Source organism: Orcinus orca, chromosome 7 (genome assembly GCF_937001465.1).
Source record: "Orcinus orca chromosome 7, mOrcOrc1.1, whole genome shotgun sequence".
NCBI classification, from domain to species: Eukaryota; Metazoa; Chordata; class Mammalia; order Artiodactyla; family Delphinidae; genus Orcinus; species Orcinus orca.
The window spans coordinates 18,740,668-18,754,478 of record NC_064565.1 but is presented as its reverse complement, the minus strand read 5'-3'; the positions used below and the strand labels follow the sequence as shown (position 1 = coordinate 18,754,478).

The 13,811-nt window shown below is 50.3% G+C and overlaps 1 protein-coding gene across 4 annotated transcripts in view; it reads right to left on the bottom strand.

Moving 5' to 3' along the window:
- CCDC93 (coiled-coil domain containing 93) overlaps positions 1 to 13,811 on the bottom strand; it is an 87,169-nt gene that overhangs the window by 4,751 nt on the left and 68,607 nt on the right. Inside the window, exons 17-24 of one of the 4 annotated variants that reach the window (XM_033440367.2) lie at positions 13,405 to 13,458; positions 11,879 to 11,941; positions 8,731 to 8,839; positions 6,667 to 6,749; positions 4,633 to 4,670; positions 2,973 to 3,057; positions 1,425 to 1,521; positions 115 to 228 (exon numbers count right to left, since the gene is read on the bottom strand). In XM_033440367.2, the coding sequence (XP_033296258.1) occupies positions 137 to 228; positions 1,425 to 1,521; positions 2,973 to 3,057; positions 4,633 to 4,670; positions 6,667 to 6,749; positions 8,731 to 8,839; positions 11,879 to 11,941; positions 13,405 to 13,458 (621 nt within the window). In that variant the 3' untranslated portion in view covers positions 115 to 136. Of the gene's footprint in view, positions 1 to 114; positions 229 to 1,424; positions 1,522 to 2,972; positions 3,058 to 4,632; positions 4,671 to 6,386; positions 6,750 to 8,730; positions 8,840 to 11,878; positions 11,942 to 13,404; positions 13,459 to 13,811 lie in introns of those variants that run through there. The other 3 variants (XM_004276496.2, XR_007478536.1, XM_049712622.1) reach the window with 3 other exon arrangements.

Below are 13,811 nucleotides of genomic sequence, written 5' to 3'. Positions count from 1 at the left end.
TCTCCCATTTCAGACCAGTGGAAAAACAAAGCAATGCTCTGGTTTGCAAAGGCTCATCTGGGGGCGAACACAAATCTCGCCCAGCCTTACATGCCAGCCCAGCCCTCCTCTTACCTCCTTGAACTCTTTCACAGTCTTAAAGTACAGCCTCTGTTTTTCTAACAGCTCCAAGTACTGGTCGTTCAACTGGTCTCTTCTCATTTTGTTCTCTTGCTTCTTCTTCTCCATCTGTTGAAACATTTTGGGAAATGGTGATAAAAGGCATGTTCTGACCGAGGGCGGCTGGCAACGTCCAAAAGGCAACTATTACTAACATTTTCATGGATTTCCTTCCAGTAGTTTCCTTCTATGCATCATTTTTGAGGTTGGTTTATTTATTTGCATAATATTGCACAGAGACTCTATCATTTTTCAGCAATTCTCCTATCACTGGGCATTAACTGTTTCCTTTACAGTAAGCCCCCTATATACGAACCTTCAAGTTGTGAACTTTCAAAGATGAGAACGTGCGTTTGCGTGTCCAATCACGTAAGTTAGTTCACGCGTCCGGCGTACACTGTCATGTGTGTGCATCCTCTACAAGTGGTTGTGCTTTTGTGTACTTTACTGTACAGTACTGTATAGAATACAGTATCTTTATTTCAAGCCCAGGATGTCCGGAAGCAATTGTAAAAGCAGCAGTGATGTAGCTGGTACTGTACTGTACTTTTCAAGGTACTGTACTATAAGATTAAAAATGTTTTCTTTATTTTTTTGTGTTTGTTTTTTACGTATTATTTGTGTGAAAAGTATTATAAACCTATTACAGTACAGTACTGTATACCTGATTGTGTTAGTTGGGTACCTAGGCCGACTCTGTTGGACTTCAGAACAAATTGGACTTACAAATGTGCTCTCGGAACGGAATTCGTTCGTAGGGGACTTCCTGTCATGAGTTTTTGTGTGTGTGAATATAAACGATTTCACAAGAAACAGGTAGGCAGTGCCCTCTTTATTCAGCAACTCTTCCATGGACACCCAGTCTATTACTTGCACTCACTGCTCGTCTGTTCCGTGCACACCCTTCACCTGCCAGTTCCGGGGAAACCTGAGCTCTGGGGTACACACGCTCCCCTGCCACCTCTATCTGAGCAGGACCCATCATGACACCTAGATACGGAGGGCTGTGATTTTGTTTCTTTTAAATAAACACAACAAAAGACATCCATCCAAATGAGCATTGTTCTGCAGAGCAGACTTACTCCATTCAAGTGCCAGTCATTATTCAAACCCTACCTGGAACCCTTGTTGAGAACTGCTTTTGGAGTCAACAGAATGAATTCACTTAAAACAAACAGTTCTTGGGTGCCTGCTACAGATCAGGTGCTGTTGTCAGCCACCAGCAGGACAGACACGAGAGGAGAGAGCCCTCCCTGCCCTGGCACCTGACCATGCTTCTGGTGCTCGGCCACCTCGCGGGCGGGACGGGCACAAGGGCTGCCTCCTTCGCTGGCCAGCACTGAGGTGCCTTTGCCATGAAGCCTGGGGGAGGATGGAGAGAATGAAGGGGTCGGGCCCATTTCTCTCCCCAAGAATGCATCCGATAGTCAACAAAGGGGAAGCCAAAGGGGAAAAAACCCCAGTAACTTCCTGTTGTTCTTTACTATGAGCAAAAGCATCTCCCTGAGGACAAGCATGGCAGCTGGAAAGGTCCCCGCACTGAGGTTGGGTTGTTATAGGCCTGTGGTTGGCCAGGCTCTCTGCCCCCCACTTCCCTCACGCCCCAGATCATCAAGAAGGGACTCCACTCCCTCCTGCAAGAGAGCCTGTCCGCCCTGGGTAAGGATCCACGCACGTGGACAGGTGCTGCCTCATCTTTGCCCTCATTTTTGAGGTTGAATAGTCTTGTCACCAGTGACACATTTTTTTCTTTTTTTTGCTCTTTTGACATGATTTTACTGACGTCCTTAATAGGAAGATGAATATTTTGCTACAGGGAAAGGGGGTATGGTGAGCTTTTGCCTGCAGTTCATCTCTGGTGAGATGGGATTACAGGCAGCTTGAATGAGTGGATTTTTAGGACAGGTCCTACAGGCAATCCTTCCTTTCATGTGTTTACACTCTGGTTGCCCTCTTCGGACCACTTTGCCCCAGGATTGTGAGAGGAGATGCCCTAAGTCCCCAGAAGGTTTCACTGCCGTGCCCGAGGACCAGGTGTGTGATACGTTTTAAAAACACGACCAAAAGCAAGAGACATTGGAAGCACTAGTTAGGATTTGTCTGGCTATGGTAGTGGGAGGCTGTGGCTGCGTGCCCGGCTTTCAGACCATCAGCAAGTCTTCTTTCCTACCGACAAAGTGTGCCCGTGCAGAGCCACAGAGCGTGGAAATCCCCACGCTGCGCCCCGTCTGGAAGATTCTCTGCAAAGCTATCTCTGGAGCACCCACACCCCTCTTCAGTTCCTCTCTTTTCCCTTCTGACTTCTGAGGCTCAATATCCTCTCACTTTAGCAGAGTTCAGCAATTACTTGCACTTTTTACAGGGGGTTCCTGGAAACTAAAACGCTCTTAAGCTGCTAAGGAATGAATCCCTAACGGTAGAATGTCAGGAACCAAAGAGCCAGTGAGGATGTGTTTCTGGGCAAGAGAGAAGGCCTGCTGGTGAAAGTTTCCTCATCTGTGAAGTGGGGGGAACCCCACTCACTTAAGAGGGCTTTAGGAGGATTAGCACAGTGCTTGCCACATGGTAGGTGTTCCGTCCACAGAGCTGTTGCTAAGAGCAGCCTCTGAACGACCAGTGCGGGCAGACCGTGGAGCTAGCCTGCCCACTGCAGGGTCAGAGGCCTGGTGGGACCCCTTGCAGAGACACTGAAGATGTGTCTTCAGAATTGAGAGCACGTTCCCAGGACAAACAGAAGAGGCCTGCTTTCCCCAGGGCCTTCTCCATCACCAGTGTGAAACCCTGGCCACATTACAGAAAGGAAACCATCTGACCTTCATTCGACTTTGCTTAATTCCTTCTACGATCTGTTCCATCTGACGTAAAAACTGGTCCCGGGAAGCAGGGGAGGCCATGGCTCTGAAAGAAAGACCAGCAGAGGTATGACCAGCAAACAGGACTCTCAGAAAAGGGGAGGCACTGAGGGGTCAGCCCTGTACCCGGATAATGCCCCAGGAGGCAAGCAGGCATTTGCAAGGCAAGATGGACCCGTGGAGCCCCCGAGATCCCAGGCAGCCAAAGATTCTAAACTCTGAGGAAGGCATGAACATTAGCCTGGTCTTGTAACTGAATAGTAATCTTTTTTTCCCACTCTCCCTATAGTTTTCTTACTAATACATATTTTCTTAAATAAAATAAAATGTGACTAAAATTAACAATTTTTTTTTTTTTTAATTCTGAACGATGGCAGGTTCTGCTTAAGAAATGAATTTCACTTAGTTTTTAAAAATCTGCAGGTTTAGAGGCACTGCTCGAGACTGAGAGACATTTTCTGAGATTTTCCTAAAACCAGGCTGGGAAACCTGGTCCTGTTTCCAGGAATAGCAGCTAAAGAAGCGATGCCCTAAAACTTGCCCCTTCACCTCCAGTTCTGCAGAGGAAATGACACCAGAAGGATCAGAGCACACGGATACAAGAATGAGAATTCTTCCAAAGGACAGGCTGAGAGAAAGCAGAATTGGCCACAAAAACACTCAAACCTCAGCTTCTCTCAATGATCAGGGGATAAAGATGAAGGAACCATTTTCAGAAATGTCACAAGGTTGTTAAGTCACTAACTGAATCTGAATATTAAATGGGGCTGTGAGGATTTTTGTTTGTTTTTAGTTAGAAATGAAACTTAAAGTCTACAACTTGTTATCCATTAAGATCTTAGTTGCTGGTCACCTGCCAGGGGACAGCAGAGACCTGTGCTGGAAGGAGAGGAAGCCTGATGGACGGAGAGCCAGCCTGGGGCTGCCCGGATGGCGGGCAGGCCAATGGCCATGCTTGAGGGCTGGTAATGATTTGGCTACAGATGGGCCTTGCCATCCAACTTTTGGAGAACATATTTACACTTGAACAAAGTAGTTTAGAGTATGCACATGACTTAAAAGCCAAAATCTACCACAGATTTGAAAAGTATTTAAAAAAATCATATAGATTATTTCATTATTTAAATTTTATTTTATCTTATTTTATTTTTTGGCCACGCCACACGGCTTGTGGGATCTTAGTTCCCCGACCAGGGACTGAAGCTGGGCCCTCGGCAGTGAAAGCACAGGGTCCTAACCACTGGACCGCCAGGGAATTCCCTCGTTATCTAAATTTTAAAGCATCTCTATGTGCTCAAAAACAAATGTTATTAATCTCATCCTAGCAGGACAAAAGTAATCTATGAAGAAATCATAGTAGTTAGGCATGGTCAAATTATTTGAAAGTTCACCTTTTCCCTAAGCTATTCCTTGGTGTTTTTTAAAATTCACTGTATTGTTAAGTTTTCGCAAGAACTCAAGCTCTGCGTAAACCAAGGCACATCCGCACGTAGCAGCAGGGGTGAAAGCGTAAGTAAGAATCCCACCCTGAGCGCTGGGCCTTGCTCGATCGGGCAGAGGCGAGCCAACAAAAGCGCAGGGCACACAAGCCACCGACGGGAGGAGGGCTGAGAGCACTTACTGTGAGAAGTTCTCATGAACTGAGTTCAGCAGGCTAATCTGGGGAGGAAAGAAGAACAAAAACACAAAGCAAAGGCTGACAGACGCCTGTGCTGACCCCAGCCACCGCAAGCTTGCCGCGTGTCTCTGGAGGCTGCTTCTGAGATGAACACACCTTGTTCGCACAGATGCAAGTAACATGAAAAAAAAGAGCAACGTGTTCTCACCTCCAGAGTTTCCCCAGAGCGTCTGTCTACCTTCCCACAGCCATGACCACAGGAATGACGGAACCCAACTCCCAGCTGGGAAGCCTAAGCCAACATTAGGGCTCTTAGGGCTGTACCACAGCCCTTTCGATCTCACCAAACACTGCACTTTATTTTCAGGGCCATCAGCTCAGCAGAGGGTCAGTGGGCATGGAGGGTGAGAACACCGTGCCCGTTCTACTCCTTCCCACAAAGTCTCTAACAATGTGGCCAGCTGCCAGGCGGCCCTAAGAGCCTCCACGGGGGTGCGCCCTTCAAGGCCCCTGTCCCCTAGAAACGCCAGAGCCCGCACCTAGGACTCTCTACCTGTCCTGGCGATCATCCAGGGCAGGCCTGTGAGTCTGGAGTCTAGAAACCTAGGTCCTCTTTCTGGTTCTGTCACTGACTTGGCTTGTGAGCTCAGGACTGAGCATTTACTATACTTGGACTCAGGGTCACATTCTGTAAAATGGAGGTGATATTCTTGTCCTTATGACTCCACAGGCATGTTGAAAGCTAAAATATCACAGGTATAAATAGACTTGAGATAAAATGTACAGTTTATCCAAATGCAAACTTCTAACCGCATTAGTATGGCTTGGAATTTAAATAGCCCCACCCCACTGCATACTCCTCATTCTTAAAAGAATGCAACAACTTTAAACACTGCTGATGAAGGAAGGTCAGTGGGCTTCGAGGCTTCCTCAGGAGGGGCTGCCCGTCTTCCCTCACCAGGCAGGAAGAACCCAAGGCCAGGGTGTGCAGCAGAGCTACCCCCAGGGCTGACGTAAATCCCCCAAACGCGTTTATCAGATGCCTGTTCTGTGCCCATTACTGTGTACGGCCCTGGATACCGAGAAAACAGAACCCAACCCCTCCTCGAGGAGTGCATCTCGGAGGAGAGAGATCGATGTGGTTTGACTGACAATAGGCAGTCAAGGACAGTACTCACTGATGCCTCCATTTGGGTCCAGGTAAAAGGCACGTCTGTAATACTGTTCCTAGTAGACTGGTAATTAGTGCAGGTTGCAGGATGATGATAAAATAAAAATAGGTTCTGTCACCCTCGAGGGGAGGGGGAGGCAGGAGCTAATATGTATCACCACATGCGAGGGACTTCACAGGCACTGCCTCGGTCTGTCTCCGTCACTGCAGTTCTCTCCGTTTTACAGGTGAGGAAGACAAAACCGCACTAAAACCCAAACCCCTGTGAGTCCAGGGTGCCTGCTGCCGCCACCACACTGTGCTGCCGCTGGGAAGACAGCGCTGCTTTTTCCTGAACACAGCTGCACACCTGCCCCAATCGTCTGCCTTCCATCGAGGGCCCTGACCACCAGGGGATCTGGCCTGAGTCGGAGTAACATGGAGGGGCCGCCCCGGTCACCCCTTCCACTCCCGCTTTCGTTCTCACAGTTCTTTTAGTTCACGCCTGTCTGCCGCGGATGATTAAACCGCCATTTCCCCCTGTCAACCCTGACAGCCCCCCCTCCCCATTTCCTTTAGCTGGCTCTTTCCTTCCCCTAAAACTCACACTAAAGTCTCAGCAGCTGCAGGCCCTCCTCCTTTTGCACCTCTCGAGCTTCCAGGATGTTTCTTTTTATGACGTCGTCGCTCACGAGGCGCCACACAACTGCTGCCCACCCTGCACCGTGGGCACTTTCTGACCCTGTAGTCGGTGCTGGGCACACGGCAGGTGCTCTTCCCACTTCAGCCGAAGGCATCCCGACAGCAGGTTCGCGCAAACTTCCCGGGCGGACAGCACTGGTAGCTGCTCACCTGATTATGTTTCTTCTTTCTACAAAGGCTCTTACCTCTTTTTCCAAATAAACCTTCTTGTCATCCAGGGTGTTATATAAAGTGAAAAACTGCTTGGTTTCTTTGTGCACTGCTGAAACTGCAAATGCAAAGAAATCAGCAGGTGAGTGAGAAAATGTATCAAAACAATCCCGAGTACCCTCTCCCCGCGGAGGCGCTGCAGGACTCGGACCTGCCAGTGCCGTCTGTGCGGAAGCCCCACGGGGCACAAAGGCCGGTGTAGGGCTGCTGCAGGCCGACGGCACGTGCGTGGCAGCCGTGACGGGCCCGCCGACACGAGGAGCCAGCGGAAGCTCCCTGTCGGCGTGCGGGACGCGGGTTTCTCCGAAGTCCTCCAGGTGAGGGGTCCCGGGAGGAAGGCAGAGGGACGAAGCAGCCCCATGCCAGCTCTTCCTGTCTGTGTGGCTCCCTCCCTTCCCACGCTCCTCAGGGGCAGGAGCCACAGCCGGCTCGCTTTTGTAAACCCCGTGCTTAGGGAGAAAGATTTAACTTAAGGCAGAAACTATTTTCTGCTGAGAAACTGCGTTGACACCTGCCGCTGATCATCTGAGTCAAACGTGAGGACCGCATAGAACGTCAGGGTGGTGAGGTAAGACGTGAAAGGAAGCGTGCGTCTGGACGCATGTTCTGAGCAGGGACAGTGCTCCGGCTTGAACCAGGAAGGAGGGTTGAGACGCCAACGTCTCAAGGGAAAATCTGGGGTATATTCTGAAAGAAGACTTGGAGTTTTCCAAGTGGGAACTGTAGGGCTCTGGCCTCCTGGGCCTGGGACCAGCTCACAGGGGTGAGGGGCACAGGGACTGCAGGGGGGCCAGCTGGCCCAGACGAGGCAGGAGTTAGGATTCTGAAGACTGTCCATCCAGTTAGGGGGAGCTATTAAATGTCAAGGCTTTTAAAGCAAGAGTGTAAAATGATCAAATTTTGTGTGAGAAAGATCCCTCAGGCAGGAGTGCAGACAAGGGGTTAGACTCTGGGCAGTGATGAGAAGGTGGCTACAGCAGAGAAGACAGGGGGGTCTAACTTGGCTTGACAGCGATCCCAGTGGCCGAGGGGAAAGACGGAGGGGGAGGCAAATTCAGTCTTATATGTGTTGAGTTTGAGGTACCCGGGACACAAGCAAGAGTGGGAGCCTAAGGAAGGGGTGATGGTCCAGGATCTGTTTACAGAGGATGTGAGCTGGGCCTTGAAGGATTTTGTCTAACAGAGTGAAGAAGGGGTCCCAGGCGCAGGTTAACAGGAGTCAAGGCCTAGGATGTCAACGTGCATGGTGTAGTCAGAGGCAGCGTGTGCACTGAGGAGGGCAGAGTGGGGACTGCGGGCAGGAATCGGGACCTTCAGGCAGGCCACCTAGACTGGGGAGGGTCCTGGGCAGAATTAGGAGAGAGGCTTTCTTCAGTGGGTCTAGGAAGCGCCTGAGGATTTGTCACTGGAGAGAAGTGATATGACTGGATGGGTGGATGACAGACTCAGAAGGGGCTGCAGACCAGCTAAGGCTCACTGGGCTGAGCTATGATGCCAGGGAGAACAGATATGGCAGCAGCGCTGGGAAGAGAAAGGCAATGACAGCTCTGAGTGTCACTCTGAGCCTGACGAGATGTGCTCACTGATTTAGGCTGAGGGAGACCCAGTCCTGCATCCCTGGGTGAACGTGATGCTGTTAAAGGCAAGGACCACACGAGCAAGAAGGTCTGCAGAGGAGAAGAACAATGAGCGAAGGCTGATCTAGAGATGCCGGGGTCGCGAGGTTCCGTGTGACGCTGGAAAGTGGAGCGCGATGACTGACAGGGATGAGGGTGGGCTAGAGGCATCACTCTAAGAGCTCAATCAACTTAAGCTATCTGTCCAGGGAGAGGGCAGTCAGAGCTCCATGGTGTTTCTCTTGGGCTTCTGGGCTATGTGAAGTGAGTGGGCCTGACGATGAGCTGGGGGCCTTCCCAGGGGTGGCTTTCATGGACGGTGCCACCACGCTGAAGTGGGACAGAACCCCGCGCCTCCTGCCCCCCCACCCCCCACCGCCGCAGAGTCAGCCTCGGGAGCTTGTGTGTGGTCGATGCACCTACTCTGGCGGTAGAGTTCGATAAATCTCTTCTGATACTGTATTAGCTCGGCTCTGCTGGGCACTTCGTCAATCCTGCGATGCAAAATTGCTATTTCTCGGTTTCTTCGAGCCTAGATGCAAAAGGGGAGGGGGAGACAACACTGTTTGGTGAAAGGCCTTACGTGTCCTCTGGGGAGGCAAAACACTGCCGCCACCCACCCTGTGCCCACACCCACCCTGGAAGGCAGGCACCCGACGCGGCTGCGGCCTGAGGTGCGCGTCTCAGACCCTGACTCCCCCGGCAACACAGGGCGAAGGCGTCAAAATAATGGATCGGAGGGAGGATTCTGAACAGGAGGGCATGTGTGGATGGTGCCCCCGGCCAGCCCACCAGGCCCCCAAGGACTCCAGAGCAGCTGATTCCCAGCGTCAGGCAGGGACCAGGAAACAGAAGTGCTTCCCAGATGGCAAGGGATGCTGCCCTGCTGCCTCCATGCACATCCCAAATCCCTTAGCGTGTTTGAAAAGCTCCTACAGTTTCCTCCTAAAGCAGCTTTCTGGCACTTTCCCCCTCCTGTGAAACGAACTGGGCTCTTCTAGCCGAACTGCTCCAGGTGCATCTGGGGAGGCAGGGCTGTGCGTGGCGCAGGGGAGACCTCGGGCTCCGAGGTGGGCGGCTTCCCCAAGGGGCAGCGCTGAAGAGGGCCACCCAGCTCCCACCACAGGTTCACGGTCTCAGCGCTGCCCTTCTGCTGTGCCTCTCTGTCCTCCCCCTCTCTGGCCCACTTTATCACAGTGGCAGACGGGGACCTCTAATTCATTAGGACGCAAAAACCCCTCCAGGCGCAAAACCCACTATCAACTGTCGTGATCAAACCAAAATAGTGCCTGCTGCTCTGGCTCTGGCTCCTATACTTTCTCAGGAATCTAAAGATAAAATCATTCACTCTTTTCACTGTATCTTTAACCTCTCCTTTTCTACTGGCTTCTTCTCATCGGCATTTAAATATGTTCAAGTCCCTCATCCTTAGAAAGGCCCTTCCTTAAACCCTGATCATCTTTCAGCTTCCATCTTTCTCCTCCCTTTAATAGCACAACTTCCTGAGAGCAACGTACCCCAGTGCCTCTGACCCCTCCGCTCCCCTCGGTCACCCTTCAACCCACTGCCGCGGGCTGCTCCCAACACCCACTGGCACCGCTCTCGCCAAGGTCACCACAGACCTTCTCTCTGCACCTATGGAAATTCTCAGCTTCCAGCTTTCCTGACTTCTGGCGACACTGACCCTTCTCTCCCCTGAGCTCTCTGTTCAGCTGCCACGAGACCTTGGGCTCCTGTCTTCCCTGGGCCTCCGGCTGCCTGCTTGGTCTCAACCCTCATTGGTGGAATCCTTCTTTCCCTCTTCTCAGCCTGTATTTTCACATCCTAGGTTACCACCTATACAGCGCTGACCCCCAGATCTCCAGCCCAGACTATTCCTGCTGGGGTGAGTACCCCAACCTTTAAAAGCCCTAAACAGATCTCATTAACACTTCTATTCACACTCCCATCCCCTTCAGCCCTATCCTTTCTCCTTTAGGCTTTTGCTCGATGAATAACACAAGGATGCACACTATTGCCCAAGTCAGAGATTCCCCCACCAACCTCGACTCCACTTCTCCTCTAACCCATCCCCAGTTCCATGGATAAAGCTGCTCAGCCTCTCACCTGCCGGTTTATTTCTGTCCATTTTCACTGACCCAGCCCTGGCTCAGGCTTCAGCAGGCTTAGGGTTCTACTGCACCTTCCCTCTAGCCAGCATGTATGACTGACCCCCAGGTCTCCAGCCTGTAGTATGCAATTCGCATATAAGCCCCCTTGTACTTTGATGCATATGGACATATCTTGGTTCTCAAACAGCCAGCCGGCTCCCAGAAGATACAGCATCCCATTTACTATTCCTGGGATCTAATGCAACACTGAATACACAGTAAGCACACAGTCAAAAAGTTTCCAAGTATGCAGCTGTCCTGTCCTGATTTTATTTAATTCTGTGTCTCTTTAAGATTGGTACAGTGTCCTTGTATCAGGACAAATTTGACTCCCCAGAATTTAGCCCAACAACTCAGCAAAATAAGCACGGGCCAGAGAAAGGAGAAAGAGGGTCCCATTGGCCCCTGCAGCCCCTTGGCCGCTCCCCGCCAGAACCTGGCCTTCCTTTCCCAGAGAACAGAGAGAAGGCCCGGGCCAAAGTGCAACACAAGTTAACTCTTGGCTTTTGAATGTGCATGAGCCAGAATCCGGCAATGTAAAAGATTCTATAATGTAATTTTGATCTATGTGAATTTAGGGCCAACTTTAAAACTCCCCATATTTGATGGCCTTCTCACAAACCCCTAAGGTTATCAACTAAGACAGCTAAAGTGGGCACTTAATTTAGGGGAAAGGTACTAGACAAGAACACAATATTTTTAAATCTACCTTATCCTCCCCCCGCCACATTTTTTTAAACAGCTATGAGATATAATTCACAGGCCATACATTTCACCCAAAGTATACAATTCAATGGTTTTTAGTATACTCACAGAGTCGTACGACCATCACCACTACCTAAAATTGCAGAACTTTTTCATCACCCCAAAAGAAACCCGTACCAATCAGCAGTCACTCCCATGTCTCCCGACCCCTTACCCCCACCATTAGGCAGCATTAATGCACTTCCTGTCTCTACAGATTTGCCTCTTCTGGACATTTTAACAATTTTTTGTAGTTTGCAGAGTACAAGTTTTACAATTCTTTTGTTAAATATATTCCTAAGTATTCTGTTCTACTGTAAATAAAATTTTCTTAATTAAAAAAAAAAAAAAAGTACTGGACAAGAACATTAGACCTCTAACCTTCGCTCCGGCACTTACCAGCTGCTTGTACTTCACAGATGTGAGTCAATTTCTTCACACAGAAGATGAGGCTAATAGCTACTTTCCACCCACCTCAAATCAAACGAGACGATGGTGAAACAACATACCAATGTGAGGTGTTATAACCAACATAGTCCGCTGAGTTACACTCCAGATAGGAGAGCGAACAGCAGCTTTCCCGAGCCTCCCCAGCTCTTAGATGCTGAGGCTTTCTACCTCTGCTATAGGCACGCAAGCCTAGTTAGAGGCATTTACTGGCTCTTGTTTTTACTCACCTGTAGTAAACGGATCTTGTACAGCTTCTCTTTCTCCATATTGTACCGTCTGTCTAGGTCTTCCTGAAATTGGAAAGAAACACAATTATCTGGGAAGAGGAAATTTTCATGTTTTGATGAAATCTTTTGAAGTTGGACAGTTTTTATATATCTCCCTCATCCTGAGGCTCCAAATTCCTTTTTTCAAATGGCCGAGTTCAGGGTTGGGTCCTAAGTCCTGGGAGACCCTTGACACTCTTTCACATCACTTTATGACAACTCTTCCTTCTTCCGGGACCCAGGCTGCATCCAGGGCTCTTAAGTGAAGTATCCCTCAAGTCCACGTGCCCTTTCCTCCCGCACCAAAAAAGATCCACGAGGAGGAGAAGACAACCGTGACTTAAAGAGCCTGTCATTCTATGTCTCTGTGTTTGGAGGTGATGATGGCTTGCTTCCTACGTTTCTGTTTAGACCTGCACTATCCAATACGATAGTCACCAGCCACAAGCGGCTATTTAAATTTACGTTAACTAAAACTTACAAATACTCAGTTTCTCAACTTCCCTAGCCACGTTTCAAGTGTTCAGTAGCCACATGTAGCTAGTGGCTACCACACTGGACAGCAGAGACAGAGAACATTTCCACCACTGCAGAAAGGCCCTTTGGACAGAGTTGAATTAAAAGAGAGAAACGAGCCCCTCGCTGAACCCAATGGGGTAAAAGACATGGCTGGATGGTTTGCTGAACTGGGGAAAGCTACAGTAGTGTCAGAGGTGCCCCTTCCCCACTGTGTGTACACACACACACACACACACACACACACACAACCAGCTCCTCCATGGGGCTCAGCTGCAGGCAAACCTCAACAGCCTTCACCATGGGAGTCCCCGAAGCTCACTCTCTAGGAGCCTCTGAGGGCATGAAGGGAAGAGAAACCCTAAAGGAGGAGAATGTTAGAGGCTTTCCTGTTTCTCTCTTCCTTCTCTTCTTCCTTTTCTATTCCTTTCTCCTAGAAGCACCTGTTTAACTCAGAACAGGGGTCCGCAAACTACAGCCGAGCAGCTAAATCCCACAGCCCTTGGGTCAATTTCGCCTCTATGCCTAGTTTTGTAAATAAAGTTTTACCGGAATGTAGCCATGTCCTTTCACTTATCTATAGACTACCACGACCACAGTAGAGCTGGCCCACAAAGGTGACAATATTTACTACCCAGCCCTTTACAGGCTGCTGACCCTGGAACGCAGTCCCCCCAGAGAGAGCTCTCTTCCTGTGCACCGCTCGCCCCTCGGAGCCTGGGCTGTGACGGGCATGTGTGGACCTGTCCCCTTCCCGGCTCAGATGCCAGGGTGGGGACGGCATGCCTTGTGCCAGGTGCCGGCCGTCAGGGCCGTCCCCGGGAGGTCCTGCTCCATCCACGGGGCGGATGCGTGAGATAGAGCCACGTCCTGAGAGCCCGAAGACAAGGAGGTGGCCGCAGACAGGACGCGTGAGAAGCTGCCACACCCGCAGAGGACAGCGGCGGTCCTGAGAATGAGCAGGTACTTACGTTGTGCGTCATGGCAGGGGTTAGGGCACCGTGCTGCTCTCCCCCGGAGAGGGTCTGCAATAAGGAAAAGTAAAAAAAAAAAGAAACAAAATGCTTCTGAGGAAAGGGATGGGACAGAAAAGCTGAGGGTCCAGATGTGGGGGGGGGGCAGACCACGTCTGAACAGGGCGCAGCCTGCACACGAGCCCCAGATTTTAAATTGTTCTTAAATACCTGTCAGCCACACGCTAACAAGCTGAACTCTAACTGTCTTTGAATGTGAGTCAACCCCTCTAACAAGGTGTGACTGCTAAGAAGAGAAATGCCATCCTGAAAGTCTGTGATCTGTGCAAACCCAGAGGCTGCTGAGCTCACGTGAGCCTCCGAGCTCAAAGTCTTAGAAACAACTGGAAAGGCTGGATGTGGGT